Below are 25178 nucleotides of genomic sequence, written 5' to 3' on the forward strand. Positions count from 1 at the left end.
TCCTCTCAAACCCATATGTGTCAACACGACTTATCCTTGCCTTTAAACTAGCCAATGTCAACCCAGCTTCTTTATCATCTTACTGTTATTATTTTTATAAGCTATACCAAGATCTGCTATTTCCCCACCTTATTGAATATAACATCAATATTTAGACCTCAGGGTCACTAGAAACCGAAAGTTTGAATACACATTTCCTCAATATATTCTACCATAACAGGAGAAGCATTTCAAGGATCAGGTCAATCTTATTATCCTTTAAGGTCTCCGAGGGCAGAGCCTTTGCCACTTTAACAAAAGAGACAAGATGCTGCTAGAGCGACATGGTGAGTTTTTTCAAACTTTACGGGAGTGATGCCTTAGTAGTGGAACAGACCACAGATTCCTGCTACTCCAAATAACTGCTCAGCACATTGGTGTGACAGCTGTGGGACATTAGCAGAAGTAATTCTTGAGCTGATTTTTTTACTCTGATTTGTGTGGAGTCCAAAGTGTATGTCCAGATGGTTGGGTCTGATTTGAGCAGATTTGGAAACCAGTGTAGTGCCTGTTGAATAAATTCATTTTTTTTTAATGGAAGTCAGTCCCAAGCACTCAAGGTAAACAACACTGTCTTTCTTCTGAATTCATTTTTATAATTTGTGCTCAGGTTTTCACGTTTCAGTCATAGAATATGAATATGTATATTTTAGTACAGTCTCCCAAGTGCATATGTGCTGTCTCTGCATTCGTGTATTGTGGCTGCAGGAGCAACCGTGACTCAATTGACCTGTCGTCAAAGCTGACACAGCAATTCACAGTTCTTCTGCATTCTTCTGCATCTTTATCATATCTGCAAGCTCAGATATGAATATGTCATTGCCGAGGAGGACGGCGCAGTAATGGGATGGATGTGATACAAGCAGTATTCCGCATCATACTGCGATCAGATATCAGCTGTAAATCCCATGTTTTTTAATCTTGGGTGTAAGACTTTAGGGTGCTTACACTTGAGGGTGCTTACACTTGAGCATGATAGTATTTTCTATGTAGAACAAACCAAGTCTGTGACAGACCTGCTGAAAGGACAGGAGTAATTAGGATGCTTATTCATCATGTATATGCTGTCTGTGCATTTATGTTTGCTTTTGACTTAACTTTAGGCGTAAAAGCAATTACTCCTGTCATTTAGAACACATGAATATTACGGTGGAAGGACAAATGTCTTTGCATTTTAAGCATGAAAAATGTATGCATTCTATAGTCAGGCCCACATTATATCAATATGTGTGGGACTGAGTTAAAAAGTAAGTTTGTCTTTAGCCAAGGGTTAGTATTTCAGAGACAAATGGCTGGGTGTGCTGTAGTTCAAAAGAGAATAAAAAACCGGTAGAGAAGATGCTGCAGGATGGAGGGATGAGAAGAGAGGGAGAGATAAAGAGAGAGGGGGAGAGAGAAATGCAGGTCAGAAGCAGATGCTGACCAACGCTGACATCCCCCACCAGATGCAGTGTTCACCTTCAAGATATGTGCATATGCTTGTGCATGTGTGCGTCTGTGTGTGCGCGCACTGTAATAAGCCTGTACTAGCTCAATTTTTGCCACGCTCATGACAAATCTGTTTTAAAAAGTATCCTTTTTTTAGTCATGCCCACAGCGCCAGTAAGCGCACATACACACACACACATCCTTGTACCTTGTAAATTGTTCATCTTTGTGAGTACTGTCATAGACCTAAGGCATTCCCTAGCTCCTAACAACCCTATAGAAACTAACCCTAAGTCTCAAGCTAAAAACCATGTCTTACCCCTTAAACAGTCCTTTGAAGTTGTCAAAATGTCTTCACCTCCCAAAAATTCCCTCACTTAGGGATTAAGATTTTGCTTCTCATGTAGCAAGAACACACTTGCACACACTTATTTACTTGTGTCTTTCCAATGTTGCCACTTGTGTCATCTGGTTTTCTGCAACATTTAGGAAAGAGTTGTCCCATATACACTCACCAATGTAAAGGGCTGCAGAGCTGCAGTTTATGGGCCTTGGATATAGACAAATCCAGGAATGTTTGAAGGACACTGTCATTTATGAGGACCTGTTAGAAAACTGTTGACTCTTTGGTGACTTCTGATATGCTCTTCTAACCATTTTGAATATGTTCAGGGTGGTTAGACCAGATGAATGAATTTGATTCTAAACCTTAACACACATAATTTTGCCTCACTTCCATCCTGAAGTGCTAGAGAGACATGAAATGCACATTAGTCAGGATTCCACTGTACATTGGACAAGTCTGACTTGATCCAAGTCTCAATAGGGTTACCTGAGACAGATTGACAGACACAACTGTCAAATGGAATGTAAAAATACAAATCTGCAGATGAAATTAATAGTTAATATTTAAAAAAGGTACACAAGTTTCATAAATGATATGAATATGCTGACTGGATTCTTAAACCTTCTGTGACGGGTATGGTATGGACCCAAGTGCAGTACAAAACAGGCAATGAACTGATGATGAGTTAATAGGTTTATTAACTGCAATCTGGCACACAAAAACAGTTCACGGGTGGGGCAGTGGACTTGGTCGAGGCAGGCAAAAGTTCAGTAACCGGGAGGCAGGCAGAATCAGGCAAACAGTCCAGAGGGAGACTGGCTGAGCTCGTGGTCAAAACAGACGACAGAGGGATTTTACTGGGGGGTCAGGCAGAACAGGCAGGTCATACACAGGCAGGGTCGATACCTGGAAGACAGGCAGGTAAATGCTGGAAAGTCTTGCATTGCAGTGAACAATCTGGCACTGAGTGAGTGTGAGGCTGGAGAATATATACTGGTAGGTGAGCTGATTGATGAGTGAGAGCAGGTGTGTGATCAGTGACTGAGAGTGGGTGTGGTGATCAGAGGGTGTGGCGTGAGCAGGGAAGTGGAAAAGTACTGAGTCCATGGGCTGGAGCAGAGTGTGACACCTTCTGTCCAAGAAAATCTCTTTATCTAATTGGCAAACTCACCAGACAGAAAAACAAGACACAGTCTGGTGATGTAAAGAGAGCTTCCAATTTTCAACATTCCAAAGTGTATTATTACTCTAAATACTGCTTGTACCATAATATTTGTCAATGCTTCAAAATTAATAACTCAGCTGCGCTTTAAACACCCTTGTGCTCATTAAATAAATGCAAAATGCTCAAAAATTTAAACTCATGAAAAAAAAAACAGGATCTAATCCTGTTTTTTTTCAAAAGATTCAACGGTGAAGAAAAACTGAATTAGACAGTCCGTCCAAACTATTGTTAATATAAAGAGCGCTGATCCTCCTCACCTGCACATATAGGTGAGCTTCCATTCTAAGTAACCTTTGTGAACTATTCTTCTTTAACCTAGCTCACCTCTTCACTCCAGCATCTGCTTTATTAAAACAGTTATACATTATAATATTTTAATAAAAGCCAGCTGCTTTGACTAAACCTCTCTCTACACACACATACATACACACACACATACATACATACATACATACATACATACATACATACATACATACATACATACATACATACATACATACATACATACATACACCGCCACTAAAGATTTGGGTAAGCTTCAGTTCCAGGTTCGGTGTCCACAATTTGCTGGCATGTAATCATGAAACCACAGATCACTGTTCTGCTTTAGTTTTTGATAAAGACTCTGTGGTCTGCTGTGGAATTCAAGTCCATCCATTCTGAGCAACTTAGAAATACTGCCATTATCATCTAAAGAATAGCTGGTTTAAGAATAAAGTAGGGTGCAATAACAATTATTTAACATTAACTGGTATGAAGATAATATAAAACACATTGTGTTTCCTATAATAGTGTTTTTAAATATTCTTATTTGAACTGATTTGCTCAACAGAGGCTTTCCTTATCAGACTTTTTCAGTGTGAAAGCAAGGTTGATGAAATGGCTTCCATTCTTACTGAAATATTAATTCTCTGTTACCAGAAAATAATCTGATAATCAAATTAAAGGGACGTATTTGATTTCTGACAAGAAAAGAAACACGGGGGGAAAAAACAACCTCTAAATACATCCTGCTGACTGAGCCTTTGTGAGACTGAAGGGTCAGTTTGAGAGAATGACATGGAAATGGAACATTTTCATATGTATGTATGTCTGTATGTCTATGATTTATCTGATGTGAATGCACTCAGATCATATTGTTGGATTCATAGTTTTTCTGATTGTAAAAGCTGTGTTGCCTATGTTTATGTAAAGTGGACTAACTAATTGATTAGTTGCAACCACTAACAGAGAGAAATCGCCTCATCACAGACATGTACCAGAAAGAGGATAACATCACAGTAACAGCAGCAGGTGGAGTCATCCATAGCCCCCGCTATCCCAATGCATACCCTCGCAATCTGCTGCTGTCTTGGAAACTACTGTCACCACCTGGTACACGCATACACCTGGAGTTTGATGGGCAGTTTGGCTTGGAAGAAGCTGACAATGGAGTGTGCAGGTAAAGTAAAGGTACTCTGAGATGTGGCTGAAGAATAGATATTATGGGTTGATCTACCGCAGGGGTATTTTTACAGAGCATGGTAAACTTGAAAGGGCCTATGAATGACTGGAACATGGACCTCAGTTGCCCCAAATGGAATCTCTCCAGGGTTTCAATACGATAGGATATTTGTGGCATGGGGCTCTAGCCCTTGAACCACTAGGGGGTGATGTATTTTGAACAGAAACGAGGGAGGACATTGTTATTGATCCCTTTAGGGGGTGTCCACCAGGGAAATTAGCAAGTTCATAAGAGAAGCAGACTCAGGCTCCAGCTGAGGACCTGGTGATGCACTCAGAGCTGGGACAATAGATGCATGTCCTCTGTGGGACTTTGTGGGAAATACTGGGGACAGGAACTTTATAGGAACCATTCCTCTCACTTGGCCCTCTTGATGGCCATTTCTCCACTATGGGTGGATGCAAGCTGCATCTGTGTACACATCTATAAATCAGACTCGTCAGCTTGGCTTTTGTTTTTCTGTGAGTCCTGAGTTAAATGGGCTGCAGTTGCCAGATCATAACCCAGTGACTACCAGCCTATAAATAGTTGAAATAATCTGGCAGTGAAGATTTACAATAGAAGACAATTGTTGTATTCAGCAGTCCTAAGTCCTAATTCACAATTTACCTACCTCTGTGTCTGTCTTGCTCTAGGTATGATTTTGTTGAAGTGGAGGACCTATCAGAAACCAGCACTATAATTTGGGGTCGTTGGTGTGGCCAGAAAGCACCACCTAGTCTCAACTCCAAAGCCAACATGCTCAGAGTCACCTTCAATTCAGATGATTACTTTGTTGAAAAGCCAGGATTCAAAATCTACTTCTCAATGCTGGTGAGCCACACACTTTATGATGATATTTACTCTTTTTAGGGGGCGTCAAGTTTTGAAGCACAGCACCGAAAGGCCTGAACAATCTCCAACCCCTTTCAGAGAGCGAGGAGAGGGAAGTGTTCTTTGACTTAGAATGAGGCCAAAGTTTAACCAACGATGCAAGAACTTCTTTTGCAATTGTGACAAAACAAAATTATATTGACAATAGAGGTATATTGTGGAGACCCCTGTGTAATAAAGGATTAAAAAGAAAGAATAGTTAGGAATGAGTTCTCCTTTAAGATTTTAATCTTGTACTCCTCCATTCATTACAACTTTTGAAACAAATGGAAGCAAGGACAGTACTGATGAGGCAGATTATACAGATGTCCTTTTACTTTTCATAGACATTTTTGTCATTATTACAACTCTTCTGAAAACACTAAATTATGGGCTTGAGAAAATGCAACTGGACTCCTCCTGAGTATTTTAAAAAATAGTAGACCACCCTGTTATCAACTTAGTAACTCAGCCCAGACTAGATGGAGACAGTTTGACTCTACACTAGGCCCCTTTTATTTCAGCTTTATAGTCGCAATGCTCCAGATTTTTTTCAAATCAGAACTTGACCATTTTCATACATACGCCCACATTGGATGCGGCTCTGATGTTTTGCTATGCTAGTCTTAACAGCCATGTTGCATTTTATCAAATATTTACTTCAGGCTAATTTGGATCCTACCCCACACTGGAGACACAACCATCAAGGAGGCCACATAAGTGAAACATTTCCCAGTAAGTTCCTGCCCTCAGGAATTCCCACAGCAAAAACACATCACAATTGTGAAATAGGAAAGGGACCACCGTGTAAAATAATGAAAGATTTGATCACTTAGTTAATGTTCGCCAAGATATCCGACTTTAATTAGTCTCCAAGGGCCATGGTTTGTTAACTGTTATCATGAGGGAAGCACAACTGAACAAATGCAAATTTCAAAGCTGTGTAAATACCCAACTCCTTTGATTTTTTCCTAACAGTTGCTGAGTACTGTAATTATAAAATGATAAATGCCGAGAAAGAAATGAAGACTTAAAGAATTTAGCATAATTCCTTTCAGCTACCCACTTCCTCCAGACTGGAGGTGTAGTACACTATTCACCTGTTCAATCAATCAATCTTTATTTATATAGCATCTGCAGACCCAACCCCTCACCCCTTCCCTGACATTAACCTCCTCTGTTGCTTCTCAAATCAAATCAAATCAATCTTTATTTATATAGCGTCTTTTACAATCAAAATTGTTTCAAGGCACTTTCCAGAATCCCAGGGCCTAACCCCAGACAAGCAACAGTGGGAAGGAAAAACTCCCCTTTAACAGGAAGAAACCTTGAGCAAGACCAGGCTAATGTAGGGGGACCCTCCTGCTGATGGCCGGCTGGGTAGAGAGAGAGAGGAGAAGGGGGGAGGACAGGGAGAGGAGAAGGGGGAGGACAGGGAGAGGAGAGGAGAGGAGAGAATAGGCATGGATCATAGAGAATACATACAGAAATACATTATATTAAGTAAAGTAAGCTGCCGGTAGAGTCAAGTTGAGTAGGTCAGCAAGGTCAGAGGTCAGCATGCAGCTCTGAAGGCGGCGATACCTGTAGATGAATACGGTGAGGGAGGGGGGGGAGGGCGGAGAAAAACTACACAAGAAATAGCATCACTGTTCAGCACCAATCTCTCAGGTGTGACATACAGAGAAAGTGAGATCGGTTGGATGTGGGCAAATGCAGGTGTGTGGCCTAGTTTGATTTGTATATTTTAACCTGCTGGACAGATAAGACAGGGGGATTGAAGACAGGGTGGGAAGTAGAGAGAAAGAGAAATTGACATGGTATTTTAGGAAAAGAACACGTGTCTGTGAGGTTTGTCAACTAATGACTAAAATGGCCAAACCTGAAAGGCAGAACAAGTGTGAGGCACTTGTAAAAGTATGGCACTTGTAAAAAATAAAAGAAATCTAAGAGCAGAAACATTGAAATAAAAACACCTGGAAAAGAATTTAAATCAAATTGGTTGATAGTACTACTCATAAACCTAACCACTAACCTGACCCTAACTGCTAACCCTGATCCTAACCCCTAACCTGACCCTACCCCTAACCCCTAACCTGACCCTAACTCCTAACCTTAACCCCTAACCTGACCCTAACTCCTAACCTTAACCCCTAACCTGACCCTAACCCCTAACCCTTATGTCCTATAATCACGTAGTGACACAGTGGCAGTTTTTAACGTTCTATTTGGGTCAAAAGTTGAATGTGCAGTTTTAAACTCACTCAAAAGTCAAGCGAGCTGATTCCTGTATTTTATATTTGTGCATATTTATAATAGCAACATGGGGCCGAGGCTGTGCATTAGCAGCAGCAAATTGGAGGAATCAGTTGAAGAAGGACAAAACAATAAACCCACTGAGACTAACTAAAGATGGCAACAACTGATAGGTTAAGTAGGATAAGTAACACTAGTACCCATTAATGATCTTAAATAACAATTTCAGTTAATCTCTGGTCACATACTGGTTAGGGTTAACCCTAACCCTAACATATCGGGAACCTCCGTGGCAGAAGAGAGGATGCCATTCTTATTTTCTGGAAGTGAAAGACCTCTGGTTATTATAGTGAATTAATGTAAAATTGCATTAATTACAACCAACATGGCAGATTGGCACATATTGTAATGACTCATTTGTTCCACATTATTTAAGGTTTAACTATTTTTTGAAACTATATATAACTTTATCATTGATATAGTGAGCAAAAATCTCACTTTTAAAAACACAAGACAAGTAAAAATGCATGAAGGTTTGGTTGTGGTTGCTCTTCTGTCACACAGACTGACTGCTAACTGCTGCATGTACTTTAATTATATTAATGTGTAAACCATTTTAGGCTGTCACTGGAATTAAATGCCTCTTTGATCTAAATCAGAATGTTACAAGTGTGTAATTGACAAGTGCTGTTGTGAAAATGCTCTACAAATTCAACAAATAAGAAAATGCAAAGAGAAATGTGGAATTAGTAACAAATGTAATGTTTTTAGTAAAAGGCAGGTGGAAAGTCAAATTAATAGTCCATTCATCCATCCATCCATCCATCCTCCACCGCTTATCCGGGGTCGGGTTGCGGGGTCAGCAGCCTAAGCAGAGAGGCCCAGACTTCCCTCTCCCCAGCTACTTCTTCCAGCTCGTCCAGGGAGATCCCCAGGCATTCCCAGACCAGTCAAGAGACATAGTCTCTCCAACCTGTCCTGGGTCTTCCCGGGGGGCTCCTTCCCCGAGGAACATGCCCTGAAAACCTTACCAGGGACTGTCCGGCATCCTTCCCCACCATCGGAGCCAACTCACCACCAGGTGATGATCAGTTGACAGCTCTGACCCTCTCTTCACTCGGGTGTCCAGAACATGCGGCCGCAAATCCAATGACACGACCACAAAGTCGATCATCGATCCGTAGCCTAAGGCATACTGGTGCCACGTGCACATGTGGATGCCTTTATGCCTGAACGAGGTGTTCGTTATGGACAATCTGAGATGAGCACAGAAGTCCAACAACAGAACACCACTCGGGTTCAGATTAGGGAGGCCATTCTTCCCAATCACACCTCTCCAGGTCACACTGTCGCTGCCAACGTGCATTGAAGTCACCCAGGAGGACGAGGGAACCCCCAGAAGGAGCACTCCCTCTAAGGACTTCAAAAAGGGTGGATACACTGAACTGCTGTTTGGGCCATAGGCACAAACAACAGTCACGATCCGTCCCCCCACCCGAAGTGAAGGGAGGCTACCCTCTCATTCACCGGGGTAAACTCCAATATACAGGCACTGAGCCGGGGAGCAACAAGGATTGCCACCCCATCCCGTCGCCTCTCACCATTGGCATGTCCAAAGTGGTAGAGAGTCCAACCCCTGTCGAGAAGACTGGTTCCAGAGCCCTTGCTATCCGTCGAGGGGAGGCCGACTATATCTAGTCGGAACTTGTCAACCTCGCGCACCAGCTCAGGGTCCTTTCCCATCAGAGAGGTGACATTCCACATCCCTAGAGCTAGTTTCTGCAGCCAGGGATCAGACCGCCAAGGTCCCTGCCTCTATCCGCCACCCAACACACATTGCACCCGACACCATTGGCCCCTCCTGCAGGTGGTGAGCCCACGGGAAGGGGGTCCCATGTTGCCTCTTCGGACTGCGCCCAGCCGGACTCCATGGGCAGAGGTCTGGCTACCAGGCGTTCACCAATGTGCCCCGCCCCCAGGCCTGGCTCCAGGAGGGGGCCCCGGTGACCCGCATCCGGGCAAGGGAAACTTGGGACCAATAATTTTTTTCATCATTGGGGGTCCTGGGCTACGCTTTGTCTGATCCCTAACCTAGGACCTGTTTGCCATGGGTGTCCTTACCAGGGATAAAGCCCCAGACAACAGAGCTCCTAGGATCATTGGGACATGCAAACCCCTCCACCACGATACCTTAATAAGTCAAATAAAACATTTTTTTAAAAGCCCAGCATGGTATGCCTTAAAGCTGCCTGGAATCAAATTATTGATTAACACCACTATCACAGAGTATATACAATATGAAGTAATATCTGCTAGGCAGTTTGCACAGGCCATCAATCTAATTTAATTAACAAATTAATTAACTGTCTCGATATCCTGAAGTCTAAGCAAACACATGGAAGTGCAGGCACTGTGATCAGAAGACCTCAGCTTTTAGATACAGGTGGACGGACAGAGGGAGGGAGGGAAAAACATGAAAGTAAGGACAAAACACTGAAAAAGATTTTTTTTTACAATAGACAAAGCTAAACTTGGGCTACACTACATGAATTAGCTAGACATAAAATTCTAAAATAACTAGTGAGAGAAAAGAAAGAAATGTATTAGCTTAAGAGAAAGATCCTCAAATAAAATCAGGCAGTAAGGGTGCTTCCACCAATGTCATTAAACTATCTGAGTATAGAGAAAATTTAGCTTTATCTGAAATGCCAAACCAGACATATTTTGGCTTTATATGGTTGATATCCAACAGATTAAAAGCACAAGCAAAGGCTACTCTCTTACAAGACTCTATTTGATTTACTAGCTGAATTTCCTGTGGCTGTAAGTAAAAATAGGTGGTCGTGCGGAAAGAAAATCTGCGGGGAACTGCTCTTGTTGTCTTCACCATCCTCCATACAGTTGTCAGCTGGACCATTTGGCAGTGGTATAATATGGCCTTTTTTAACCTCCATATTAAAAAAGACCATAGCCCCGGTCTTCCTTCTGCTTGACTGCTAGGCCACAACTGGTCTTAGACTGCTACTGGACCTTGACCACTATGGAACCTCTAATGCTACTGGGCCAAGGCCACAACTGGACTTCGACTGCTACTGGAATCAAATCAAATCAAATCAAATCAATCTTTATGTATATAGCGTCTTATACAATCAAAATTGTTTCAAGGCGCTTCCAGAATCCCAGGGCCTAACCCCAGACAAGCAACAGTGGCAAGGAAAAACTCCCCTTTAACAGGAAGAAACCTTGAGCAGGACCAGGCTCATGTAGGGGCTCCTGCTGATGGCCGGCTGGGTAAAGAGAGAGGAGAGGGGAGGAGAAGGAGGGGGAGAGGAGAGGAGAGGAGAGGAGAGGAGAGGAGAGGAGAGGCACAGAGCACAGAAACACACACAAAAATACACTATACAATAGGTCAGCGGGGCCGGAGGTCATCATGCAGCTCCGAAGGCGGCGATACCTGTAAATAAATAGAGAGGGGAGGGGGGGAGAAGCAGAAAAACTACACAGGAATCATCATAACTAGTCTGCTTGATGAGGAGGAGGAAAGGAGAGGAGAGGAAACCATGACCCAGTGGGGTGACAGAGGCCTGTCAGGTGATCATGTTTCCGGACCCCGGCAGCCTTGGCCTATAGCAGCACAGCTAAGATGTGACCTAATGATTAGACGACCCCCTAAGTATGATAATTTGTCTATCTATGATAGTAACTGGAACTACAGAATTAACAACAATAAGCTTTTTCAAAGAGGTAGGTTTTAAGTCTGATCTTAAAAGTAGCGATGGAGACTAATTTAATGTGTGAGTTGAAGGAGAGATTTTGATCAAAAGTTACTCCTAGATTCCTCACAGAGAGACTAGATGTTAATGAGATACCATCTAGAGTGATCATGTGATCTAATCTATCCCTGAGAGGTTCAGGACCAAACACCATGACCTCCGTATTTCCTGGGTTAAAGAGGAGGAAATTTGAAGACATCCAGGACTTTATGTCTTTAAGACAGGTCTGGAGCTTCACTAACTTCTCTGTCTCCTCGGGTTTCATGGATAAATAGAGCTGAGTGTCATCAGCATAACAATGAAAATGTATCCCATGCTGCCGAATAATGTTCCCTAAGGGAAGCATGTACAATGTGAAGAGGATTGGTCCGAGTACAGAACCTTGAGGAACTCCATGGCTAACCCTACTGTATGAGGAGGGAACACCATGGACATAAGCAAACTGGTATCTATCAGATAAATATGATCTAAGCCAGTCTAGTGCTGTCCCTTTAATCCCAATCACATGTTCCAGTCTATGTAACAGGATGCTGTGATCAACTGTATCAAAAGCAGCACTGAGGTCCAGCAGAACCAACATAGAGACCAGTCCATGATCGGAAGCTATGAGAAGATCATTAGTGACTTTTACGAACTGCTGTTTCTGTGCTGTGGTGAGCTCTAAAGCCTGACTGAAACATCTCAAACAGGCTGTTTCTCTGCAGGTGCTCCAGTAACTGAGTCACCACCACCTTCTCTAGAACTTTAGAGATAAAAGGAAGGTTGGATATTGGCCTATAATTTGCTAAGACATCAGGATCCAGTGATGGTTTTTTAAGCAACGGCTTAATCACTGCCACCTTGTAGGACCGGGGTACATAACCTGACACTAAAGAACCATTGATCTGGTCCAGGATAGAACTGCCTATCAATGGTAAAACATCCTTCAACAGGTGTGTTGGGATGGGATCTAAAAGACACGTGGTGGTCTTGGATTTCTGAATTAGCGAAGATGTCTCAGAAAAATATATAGGGGTGAAGGAGTTTAAGGGCTTGTTGGAGAACCTGTATGTTCCCACAGTCAGCACATCTGGTGATGGTCCAGTTGTAGGGATGGCCCGGTTAGCTTTCTCTCTGACAGCTAGAACTTTATCAGTGAAGAAGCTCATTAAGTCTTCACCACTAAGGGAAGAAGGGATACGTGGATCTAAAACACTATGACTCTTGGTTAATTTGGCCACAGTGCTGAAAAGAAACCTGGGGTTGCTCTTATTTTCCTCAATTAAAGAAGAAAAATAAGCTGTTCTAGCCTTACAGAGGGCCTTTTTGTAAACTAATAGACAGTCTTTCCAGGCTAGATGATAGCTGTCTATTTTACAAGAATGCCACTTCCTTTCCAGTCTTCGCACTTTCTGCTTGAGGGTCCTGATATGTGAATTATACCAGGGGGCACACCTCCTCTGATTTACTATTTTCTTTTTCAGGGGGGCAACAGAATCAAGCGTGATTCTCAGTGAGGTTGCTGCACCTTCAGCAATAGAGTCAACCTCTGCAGGGCTAAGATTATAATTATTAATCCCTGGGGTAACACACAGTGGTCCTGGGATTAGCACAGGGATCACTTCCTTAAATTTAGCTACAGCATTATCTGAAAGACATCTGCTATAGTAAGACTGTGCTCTGAGCATAGAAGAATCCTTAATCATAAATGTGAAAGTGATCAAAGAATGGTCTGACAGGAGTGGGTTCTGAGGGAACACTGACACATGTTCTGCCTCAACACCATAAATCAGAACTAGATCTAGGGTGTGGTTAAAGTTATGAGTTCGTTGGTTTATCTGCTGGAGGAAACCAACTGACTCAAGTAATGAGATGAAGCCATTTCTAAAGCTGCCATTTACAACGTCTACATGGATATTAAAGTCTCCAATGATAATGACTTTGTCCGTTTTAAGGACCAAGTCAGATAAGAAATCAGAGAACTCAGACAGGAACTCTGAATGTGGCCCAGCAGGGGGCCGATATACAACTACAAACAGAAGTGGCTTTTCTGTCATCCAGTTCAGATGGGTGATGCCAAGAGTCAGGCTTTCAAATGAACTGGAGCCATATTTTGGTCTAGGATTAATTAATAACTTGGAGTGATAGATTGCTGCCACTCCCCCTCCTCGACCAGTAACAGGAGGAATATGATAGTTAAGATGGGTAGGAGGAGTAGGAACTAGACCGCTATGGGACCTAGACTGCTACTGGACCTAGACCGCCATGGGACCTAGACCGCTAAGAGATCTAGACCACTACTGGACCTAGGCCACAACTGGACCTAGACTGTAATGGACCTAGACCGACTACTGGATTGATACTGTAAATAAGAATTGGTGTCAAAACCTAACTGCAAATACCACCGGAAAACAGTCAATATTTGGTGTCAGTAGTTTACACCAGTAGTTAGTGCTTTTAACTCCATCTTTTCCCCAGTTGTCTTTGGCTTTTCTTTTTCTAGGCAAAAATGACTATTTAAAAAAATCTGGGTTTTTTTTCTCCGTTTTTTGAATCTGATAGCTTACTGGAACTGTTTGTTCACAGAACTGATTAATTATGATCCTTAAAGAGTCTGAAGAAAGTAGCACCAAGCTATTTGGGTTTTTTTCTTTAAACATTAGTGTCACAACTAGAGGCCAGTGCCATGCAGTGGAAGCTGGTACCTAAATACTGGATGTTGAAGACTGGATGTTGGATGTTGAAGAAACAAAGAAACAAATTCCACCACCAAGAAAATCTCAATGAAAAGAACCCACAAAGAGGCAAATTTGAGTAGGAACCCCCCTACACTTTGACTGTTTCATTTTCCTGTGTATCTTTTTTTTTTTTTAACTCAGTTGGTTATGTTGAATTTGTCTGGTTCACTACCTGCGTGGTATGTCAGGAACACTATACACCCTTTACTCTTCAGCTATAATTAATTTTACTAGTAAACTATAGCTTTGCTTGAGCAGTAAACCAAAACTAAGTGTCCCTCTGATCTATTTTCACTTTTGTTGAAATTATAAACTAATTTAAAAAAACAAAACTACAAGCTTGTCTCTGGGGGCCTGCATACAGTCTTGGAGTGATAACAGACCCCACAGACCTGCTGACCACACTCATGTCAGGCCAACACTGATGTCTCTGGTAATTTGGTAATGTACCATATAATCTGTAAATACTCTGGTTTACAGGAAGGTTTGGTTGTTAATCTGTATTACAGCAGACAGCTGAAAACCACATGCCAGGTTAGTTAATGAAAATCCTTTAAATAATGATGTGTCATGTGTACCACAAGTCAGGAAAATGTGTGTAGGAAGAGGAAACCCCTTCGAAAAGGGGTAGAATGTGCATTTTTGTTGTCTGTGGGTACTTCAATAACTTAACAATAAGTTACAAAAATAAGATGATTAACTACTGATGATTGATAATTATTGCCCCATTCTTGTAGTATGATGACCCTTTGCAGTCCCCCTTGGCCATGGAGGTAAGTCCTGTGCACACACACTCACAAACACGCACTCGTGTGTTAAAAACAACAGCACGAATTGTGATAATAATACGTAGTATCAGAGAGTGCTATGAATGAGTTTTATGAATGCGCGTAGCTAAGGTACCATAACGATCTTGTTATGGACCAGAGAGAAATTATTCAAATCTCACACTAAATCCTGTTCAAATATTGATCATTGAGAGACTCGTGAGGACGACTTGTTATTGCTGTTAATGTGAAATGTTTGCTGTTGGTTAAAGATCAAAATTATGAATTATTTTCTTTTTGATACATTAATAAAACAACATAACCCCTCAGAGTTATAGACCGTCTGCACTTTGACTTGTGTACCTCTGACATACATGTGAATACCATTTTTTATGTTTACGTATATCAACATAATCAACTATTAAGGGATTAAAGCCACTTTTGGCAGAGTGCCTTGACTATCGGTGATTCCTGTCTGGTCTCACTTCATAAACAATAATATTGTCCCTCCAGGATGATGGTGGACAGATGTACTTTCCAGACACAGAGGTTCCGTTGTCGCTGGAGGAGTTGGATCGTACCATTGCTGCTTTTGAAAGTGTGGAGCAGCTCTTCAGATACCTAAACCCAAATACCTGGAAGCATGACCTGGACAGCATCTACACTCAAAAGCACTTACATTATAGATCCATGGCCTATCATCTGGCAGGAAGATATACCAAAGGTAGAGCTTTTACAAAGCATATGTGCTCCTCAACTATGCAGTAGAGTCATCAAGATAAAATAATATTAGTGATGAGGATGCGTTGGTCCAGCAGGTTTTTACCTGTAAGTGATCAATACATGACAATTGCTACATGGACGCAGATACTTAAAATGTTTTAGACCAAAACTTCTACAAAATGATGACATCAGCTGTGTAAAAAGCTGCAAGGTGGGATTTTAGTAGGACTAATATCACAAAACCACATTTTAATGGTGTCATTTTCCAAAACAAATGATTACAAATTACGGTAAAGTGACCTATAGCAGCAGAGAGCAACCTCTCCCACTTGGTCAATGTTCTTCAGTCACACATTCTACCCTTCACTATATGTACAAACTTTTGTCAGGCGAACCTAAGATAAACCTAAGGTAAAACTTTATTGATCCCACATCAGAGAAATTTGCATGTTACAAAAGTAGCCAGTGGTGTACAACACTAAAAGAAAAACTATTATGTTATGTACGGTACCTTACTATGTACATTATAAATTATATACAGAGGGGAAATTATATACAGAAGGGAATATTATACTATTAAGAATATTATACATTAAGAGTTATGAATGTTGTGCAATCTGGCAGCAGTTGGGAAGAATGACCCGCAGTACCGTTCCTTTTTACACCGTGGGTGTAACAGTCTGCTGATGAAGGAGCTGCTTAAGGCCCCCACAATCTCGTGCAGGGGTGAGAGGGGGTGTCCATAATTGATGTCAACGTGGCTAACATCCTCCTCTCACCCACCTCCTCAATGGAGTCCAGAGAGCAGTCCAGGAGTGAGCCAGCCCTTCTGACCAGTTTGTTGAGTCTCTTCCTGTCCCTTTCTGAGCTTCCACAGCTCCAGCAGACCACAGCGTAAAAGATCACTGATTCCACCACAGTCATAAAAAGTCCTAAGCAGTGTCCTGCACACTCCAAAGGACCTCAGACACACGTCCTACGATGGCTGTATCATCGGAGAACTTCTGGAGGTGGCAGCTGTCTGAGTTGTAGCTGAAGTCAGATGTGTAGAGAGTGAAGAGGAAGGGAGAGAGAACTGTACCCTTTGGTACCCCCGATCCATGAGCTTAATAATGCTCATATCCTCTCACAACACTGCTGCATTCACATCGTTTCACTGCAGATGGTACAGTTGTTATGAGGTGATAGTAATGATAGTAGGAGGGGGGAGTGCACAAGCTTGTGCTGACCAGGGCAGAATCACCCAGCAAGGGGTTCATTTTGTCTGTCTGACATATAAAACATCTTGTTTGATGTAGTGGATAAAGACTGACATGACAGCAATGCTAAAGCTGACCTCCCTACGATCAAATGCAGATGTGAAACATCTCACTCAAAACAGTGAGAGCTGGTAGTAGTAACAATAAGAGCTGATGACCTTGTGTGACCAGCTAAGGATTATTTTGTTAGCTGAAGTTAGATCCCAATAACCCTCAAACATGGAATGCTTATTTTTAAGAGTAGATAACAAAGTTAGCAATGAAAATGCTTAATATAAACACACCTTAGTGTGCATGCATGCGTGCATGTGTGTGTAAGAGACCTATCGATCCTTTCTTGGGCACCTGTATCTATGGCTCTGATGCACTTTGTCTCTCACCTGAGGGCCCTCCTGTTCCTTCATAAATATTCCTGCCTGACAGCAAATCAATCTCTATTTATCAGCATATGTGTGTGAATGGCTTGGCAAGGAAAGCTATTTATACTGGGAGTTACCTGCTGCAGCTATTATATGCTCTATATAGCTCTAATCACAAATTCAACTTGTGCAGTGGAGCAGAAATGTGCCCTCGTCAGCAGTTTAGGTTGCTTTTCATTAAGGCACATAAACACACACATCCTTGTACACTATCTTTGTGAAGACTTTCACAGATGTGCATTACCTGGCTCCTCACCCTAACAATGACAACTAGCCCCCCAACACTAACCCTAACCATGACAACGAGTCCCCCAACCCTAACCCTAACCATGACAACTACCCCCAACCCTAACCATGCCTAAACCCAATTCTAAATTGAACTGCATTTGTCAATGATGTCTGTGTCTCAATCATCCAGGTCATACTAACCCAAGTAAGATTTCTGCGTCGACTGGACTTGTTAGGATTTTTCTTTAAGTCATTTTGCCTTCTCTCCAGAAGGCAAGATGTCTTTGAGGATTTAAGGACAGTCAAGTTCAGCTACTGGCCAGAGAAGATTGCAGGTTTGAGAGATTTGTCAAGGAAGCGATCCATATTAAGTTGGAAAAACCATCCTTAGACAGTGGTGGTGGGCTAAAGCACTTCCTATCACCCACATACAATGCAGTCCTCCACTCTTTCCTTCAACAATCCAAAAGTTCACACCATTTCATGAGAACTGGTGATTCAGCACTATGTGACCCAGCCAGACAATAGAGAAGCACCCAAACTGAAACTAGGTGAGTAGCCCTACCAAAGACCCTGCCAACGACACTCCGCCCAGATCATTAGCATGTTAAAGTTACACAAGGGCTATATTTTCAAGCTCTGCCTTCAGCAAGGTTAGAACTGAAGGAGCCTTCTGTAGAGGAGGTGAAACATCTTGAAGAAAAACCCTAACATGTCCAGTCACTGCAGATATCTTTATTTGAGTGTTTTGATTATCACTAATGTCAGGATTGCATTAATTCCACTGTTTTCTCTGTTCTCAAACACAGTGGGCAGCTTTGTCTTGGATAGACTAATAGATATGAATGAAATGAACTTTGTGCATAATCTCTGTATTATCAACAAAGCTTTACAATCACATATCAATCTCAACAAGACAATTCTCTTTTTCTTCTATTTGATCTTCTTAGACTTGCCTTTTTTCTTTTAGAGGCGATCTTCCTTCTTTTGAAGAGCAGATGTTCACATAGTGAAAGTTTTTTCCTTGAAATGTAATGAAATGCTCCTCATGACAAAACAAATCGGATGAAAGTGCTATACAGTATACTGTGATCAATCAGGCCAATCCAGGTCTATCGAGTCAGATTTAGCCTCATCCAAAGTTTTCCTTCTGCAGCCAACTTAAAGAGCCATATGCCCTTCAAAAAGAACATAATCTTAGTACATGATAAATTGAAATAACGCACTCCTAGTTTCCCTATAACAAAAAGGACAGTTTTAATGGAGATAAGATGCATCTGACTATATATGAAATCCAAGGAAAAGGTAAATGTCCTTTATAAGGAACAATTCAAAAATTACATTTCACCTTGGGGAAGAACATTATGGTTTATATCTCATACCTGTTTCTCTCCCTCTTGTTCCAGTTGATCTTAACCGTCACTATGGTGATGTCAAGCAGTACAGCTGCACTCCTCGTAACTACTCCGTAAACCTGCGTGAAGAGCTAAGGACCACTAACGCCATATTCTTTCCCCGCTGTTTGCTTGTTCAACGATGTGGTGGCAACTGTGGCTGTGGGACTGACAACTGGAACAATGGTTGCAACTGTCGGGCTGCCAAGACAACACTCAAACTACATGAAGTAGGTCTGAATGTGAGGTCTGTAAGTGCCAGGAAGAGCATGTTATCCACAATGGCATGACGCAATCCTTGACAAAAATATTGATTCATTAATACAAGTATTGAAAGTATTCATTATGTTATAGGATATGGCAAACCACCAAGAACTTGTTCTGACTAAAAGCAACAGGCTCAAATTTTTCAGGGATGATTATTAAAGGTTTTGATCATTTATTTACTTGTATTTGTCTTTAGTTCATTTTTAAAAGGTGAAATATATACAATAAAGGAATTATGGGATGTAAAATGTAGTTGACGCTCTTCCAGCTGCTTATGGTCAGGTCAGGGTTGGGGACAGCAGCCTCAGCCATTCCCACCAGTTTCACTGGGGGAATCCCAGGGCTTTCCTAGGCTAGCTGACAGACGACCTCTCTAGTGTGTCTCCTCCCAATGGACATGTCCAAAACACCTTCCCAGGATTTCTGGAGGCATCTGAATCACATGCCTGAAGTACCTCACCTGGCTCCTATCAAGGTGAAGGCGCTCCCAAAGCCTGAGCCTAGCCACCCTATAGAGGAAACCCATTTCACAACCTGTGTTTGCATTGTCTGAACTGTTATTCAGTCTGACTCTTCTTTCACCTACCTGGGCCTGGACCGTTCTAAGGAGGGTGAGAAGTGTGTAGTTGGAACACACCCCTTGTGTGGAACCAGGCCACCATATCCAGACTCCAGCAGCACTCTTTAATCTCTAAGCACCTGTAATGATTAATCTTCATGGTGTTTTCTTCCTGTCCTCCCTGTTGTAACTGTCGTACTTGTCCTCCCTGTTACATCTGTCCTCCCTGTCGTACCTATTGTCCCTGTCCTCCCTGTCCTCCACTTTAGGTGCTGAAATATACCCCAGAGACCAACCTGTATCAGCGTCATCAGAGGACGCCCGTGCGCTGGGTCATAGCTGAGATCTTCCTCACACATCACGACAGGTGTGAATGTGAGTGTGCCTCCCAGCCCCCCCGCTGAAGCTGCCATGCTGTTGCATGTGTGGAACTGTTTGAATAGACTCTGTCTCCTAAACCTTCTGCAGAAACCATTCCTGCGCTGACACACAGCAGCTCAGGTTCTACATAACATCATGTATTTTGTTTCATTTGGCAGAGTATGTCCCCAGAGTATATCCAAATATTTTCCTGCAATGATGTGACAGATTCACTTCTGGAATATAACACTGGTTGAACGACACCCAAAGAGAAACACAACCCAGGCACACTTACATTAAAAGAGTTTGATGAATGACAGATTCATGTTGCTTCATAAAGTCATATTTATTGTGAATGTGTTTCAATTTATGATCACCTGTGAAAACTGACAGATTGGCAGTTGTTGAGCTTTTTATTTATGAGGCTAAAATTGCTATTATCTTATTATTATCAGTAAAATGCTGCAGATATAAATGATAAAAACACATTCATCCACACACACATGCACACCCACATGTTGTTTTCATTCCTTTATCACTCTTCTGTTCATCATCCCAATGCACACATCTTCTGTTCTGCATCATTAGCTCTAAAAACACAACTGTCTGCATCTGTGCAGCTTTACAGTCTTTACATTCCATCAGAGTGGAATTCTGTACTTTGGAATGTTATGGGAATGCTGCTAACATGGAAAAACCATTGTGATCTTGAATGACAAGAGAAGCAGTCAGGAAGACGGATGTAGGGGGTTCTCAGCTGATAAACTTGCATTAAAAAGTCATATACACGATATTCCACATTTGTGATTTGATCTTTTACAAAAATGAGAGACGGTTATATTGATGTTGTGTTTGCACTACGCTCAGAAGCAAAGCTGTTACATCCTGTTACATCTCACTCTTGCATTGTATTGATTTTCTGTACTTGGAAATGTCATTTCTGGAAATTCATTTGTTTCTGAAATGAAGAATCAGACAATTAGTCATTTTTATAGACTTTGAACATTGGCCCCTGATGCTGACCCCAGCAGTGTTGTAGCTTCAGTACCAAAGCATTTCCATATGTTCTGACAGGGAAGACTACTGTCTCTGCTAACGCCTCATCTTTGCTTATTTAAGAAAGACAATTAAAACTGTATCTTTATCTCTTCATATATACTGCATATATGTGCATCTCCTTTATTATCCAGATCATTGTGTGTTTTTTCCATTTTTCTCCTTTTCACTTTACATTCTCTATAGAAAATAGATCATACAGCACTAAAAGGAGAGCCCAGACTGAGGTAACTGAGGCACACATAGTGTCAGACATAGTGTCAGTCCTCTGTGGTTGAGAACATCAGCACAGCTCAGTTGTTTCAATTCAGTCGAAGCTAATAAACCAGAAGGTGATTTAAAACTTGAATGAACTAAAACAGATGTGTTAGAACCAAATGTCCTCCCAACAGGAGATATGATGTCATTAACACATAGGTTAATATTAAACAGACTCTGTGTGGTGAGGCTGTGAATGCATAAAGGTGCCAGCAGCAACCACATCAGGAGATATAAATCATGAGGAACGTCAGCAGGTAGCAGCTATCAGAGTCTAGGACATGGTACCACACAAGCTTCCCAGAACAGACTCAGTCCTCACAGTGGAAAAACCACCACTAGTGGTGTGTGTTGTGTGTGTGTGTGTGTGTGTGTGTGTGTGTGTGTGTGTGTGTGTGTGTGTGCATGTGTGTGCGTGTGTGTGTGTATTTTCTGGGTTTCTGAACACCCCACTGTTGGTGGTATTTCTTATTCTGAAGGTATGGTCCAGCTTAACATCCTGTCATAAATAGTTCAGTTCAGTAAATGGAGATTTACTAAAAAAGTAAGTACTTTCCTTTTGACAGCTGAAACTGTAATAGTGGTGAAATAGATGTTATTCAACAATAAGTAGACTGCTGTCACCATGGTAACAGAAGACTAATGTAACAGGAAAGTTCAGAAAATATTGCTGAAATGGCTCAATCTTAGTTGGAGTGATGCATCTGTTTGCTTACCAGCTCTGTCACTGCAGCAGACCTTTATCACTATCAGTGAGTTTACGCTGAAGCGCTTGTTTTACGGTGTAGTTGAGAACACAATGCAGAGTTCTGGTAGGGCCAAATAACTGGCAAAAGTGGGTAGACTCTAAAATTAAGAAAGCATATGTTAATCGTATTAATATCAGTAGTACTAGTAACTCTAGTGCCTCTACTAATACTAGTAACACCACTACTAGTATTAGTAGTAGCTGCAGAAGCAGCAGTATTAAAAAACTACTGAGAAGTGTAACATAATATATTTGTCAGTTCTTTCTAAGCCAATCATTGTGATTATTATCACTGTTAGCTGACAAAACCTTTTCCACAGTTTGTGATGAGAGGAAAATTTCTTGATCTCAGATTCAAATATCTCCGTATCGCCTCTTGTAGCTGCATCTCGTATCTATTGAAAACTTTGCAGCCACATCATGTAGACACATGGGGGGCTAGAGAGAGAGAGAGAACGCTTAGATCCCCACTGAGCAGACAGGAATGAGCTCCCTTCTTTTTTACATTTCTGGCAGATTTTATTTATTGAATCCACCTGTTTGTTGGTTGGCAGCAGGCAGCTTTAACTCCTAATTTGATGGATCAACTGACACAGAGACTCATCCTACGGCACATACACAGGAACACACATACATCTTTCATGACCTCTGCTCCCATCTGTCCTCCCCAGCTCTCATCCAAACTACATTATACAGTTGCTTTCCAGTAGGTATGAATATTAAATGTTACCTCTGAATAATGGAGAGTCCATATGTGAGAAATCTGCAGGCATGTGGAGAAAAAGGGCCAACTACATCTAAAATAGTCCAATAAAAACAACATTCACAGATCTAAAGTGTCTTTAAATAAATGATCGTCTTTAAGTGCCAGTTGAGAATGTGGGCTGCTATAGAGTTGGTCTTTTTAATGGAGGTTGGATTATTTTCTTGACCAAATCTCTTGCTCATTAGGATGTTTCTTAGGCTGCCTCATTTTCCACCTGAGGACCGCCTGTTACAAAGCCATAAAACTACATCGCCACAAAAATATAAATGCACAAAACCACAAGGCCACAAAACTACAAATCCATAAAACTTCAAACAGACTTCAAACTTGCTTCACAATACGACTGTTGACTGGGGAGAAAACCGCAGGAAGCGAAATGGCCTGAAACCAGTGAGAAACACTTTCACAATAAAACAGGAAGCATTAAAGATAAAACAAAAACAAAAAGGCAAATGAACAGATATTTTCAGTGACCCATGCCCCCATGTAGGTTGTAGATGTATACCGTGGTTTCTAGAGGTATAGTGTAGTGTGCAGAGTTAAACAGTCTGCTAGAGAGATTTATTAGATTTCATTATAGTTGTTTCTGGCAGGGACAATAGGACACTAGACATTTCCCAGATGGACGGTGTCCAAGCTCTATCAACCTTTACTCATTAATTGGCCTCCAGCTTCTACAAACTACACAAGAGTCTCCAGCTTGCTCCAGGCAAGTTCATCAGCCTTCAGCCAAATCTAGTGTCATTCAGACAGCAGAGGGTAGTTAGCAACCCCTGCTAACATCTTCCCAGGGTTAGGGTTAGCTTTTGGCCTGCTCATCTCCCATTTTTCTTGTAACGAAGGACATTTTATGGCATCTGAATAATTATTAATGTACATGAACCAAAAGAGTTCAGTCAGACTTCAGAGCTGCTGTTCAGACTAAATGGGAACCTTTTGATGCTCATGAACTTGTGTGGGACATTCATCTCAGATAATGGTGCCTGAACATCCATGACCTGGAGTTTCTGCAGGACCACCACTATTCTCCTCTGGTCTATTGTTGTGTTTTAATCTGCTAAAAGAAAATCAGCTGCTTTTTAAATTGAAACAATTGTTCCATTAAAACAAAAACGTATTGTGAGGGTCTGCTGGGAACGCCTGGCAGAGTCTCCTGTCAGAAGTAGCTTCAACTCACACCTCCAGGAGAGCTTTGACCATGTCGAGGGGGAGGTGGGGGACATTGAGTCCGAGTGGACCATGTTCTGTGCCTCCATTGTTGAGGCGGCTGACTGGTGCTGTGGCCGCAAGGTGGTTGGTGCCTGTCGTGGCGGCAATGCCTGAACCTGCTGGTGGACACCAGTGGTGAGGGATGCTGTCAGGCTGAAGAAGGAGTCGTATCAGGCCTTACTGGCCTGTGGGACTCCTGAGGCAGCAGATAGGTACCGGCAGGCCAAGCGGAGTGCAGCTACGGCTGTTGCCGAGGCAAAGACCTGGGCATGGGAAGAGTTCGGTGAGGCCATGGAGAACGACTTTCGGACGGACTCGAAAAGGTTCTGGACCACCATCAGGCTGTGTATAGTGGTGATGGTGTGCTGCTGACCTCAACTCGGGATGTTGTGGATCGGTGGAAGGAATACTTCGAGGACCTCCTCAATCCCACCAACACGCCTTCCAGTGAGGAAGTAGGGCCTGGGGACCTGGGGATAGGCTCTCATATCTCCGGGGCTGAAGTTGCTGAGGTAGTCAAAAAACTCCTTGGTGGCAAAGCCCCGGGGGTGGATGAGATCCACCCAGAGTTCCTTAAGGCTCTGGATGTTGTAGGGCTGTCGTGGTTGACTCGACTCTGCAACATCGCGTGGACATCGGGGGCGGTGCCGCTGGTTTCGCAGACCGGGGTGGTAGTCCCTCTTTTTAAGAAGGGGTACTGGAGGGTGTGTTCCAACTATAGGGGGATCACACTCCTCAGCCTCCCTGGTAAGGTCTATTCAGGGGTACTGGAGAGGATGGTCCGTCGGATAGTCGAACCTCGGATTCAGGAGGAGCAATGTGGTTTTCGTCCTGGGCATGGAACAGTGGACCAGCTCTGCACCCTCAGCAGGGTCTTCGAGGGTGCATGGGAGTTTGCCCAACCAGTCCACATGTGTTTTGTGGACTTGGAGAAGGCATCCGACCGTGTCCCTCGGGGGATCCTGTGGGGGTTCTCCGAGAGTATGGGGTGTTGATACGGGCCATCCGCTCCCTGTATGATC

At 42.4% G+C, this 25178-nt stretch overlaps 1 protein-coding gene and 1 long non-coding RNA gene across 3 annotated transcripts in view; one reads left to right on the top strand and one right to left on the bottom strand.

Annotated features, from left to right (window-relative positions):
• The window catches only part of pdgfd (platelet derived growth factor d), a 30873-nt gene extending 9336 nt beyond the window's left edge, over positions 1 to 21537 (top strand). The window contains exons 2-7 of one of the 2 annotated variants that reach the window (XM_057050698.1): positions 4272 to 4482; positions 5181 to 5358; positions 14881 to 14916; positions 15424 to 15634; positions 18946 to 19163; positions 20029 to 21537. In XM_057050698.1, the coding sequence (XP_056906678.1) occupies positions 4272 to 4482; positions 5181 to 5358; positions 14881 to 14916; positions 15424 to 15634; positions 18946 to 19163; positions 20029 to 20163 (989 nt within the window). In that variant the 3' untranslated portion in view covers positions 20164 to 21537. The remainder of the gene's footprint in view (positions 1 to 4271; positions 4483 to 5180; positions 5359 to 14880; positions 14917 to 15423; positions 15635 to 18945; positions 19164 to 20028) is intronic. The other variant, XM_057050699.1, reaches the window with a different exon arrangement.
• On the bottom strand, positions 2494 to 19060 carry LOC130535574 (uncharacterized). The gene is made up of 2 exons (XR_008953167.1): positions 18922 to 19060; positions 2494 to 2719 (listed from the first exon to the last, which is right to left on the bottom strand). It is a non-coding gene; the product is annotated as an uncharacterized LOC130535574 (long non-coding RNA).
• Positions 21538 to 25178: the final 3641 nt, after the last annotated feature.

Source organism: Takifugu flavidus, chromosome 12, assembly GCF_003711565.1.
Source record: "Takifugu flavidus isolate HTHZ2018 chromosome 12, ASM371156v2, whole genome shotgun sequence".
Lineage (NCBI taxonomy): Eukaryota > Metazoa > Chordata > Actinopteri > Tetraodontiformes > Tetraodontidae > Takifugu > Takifugu flavidus.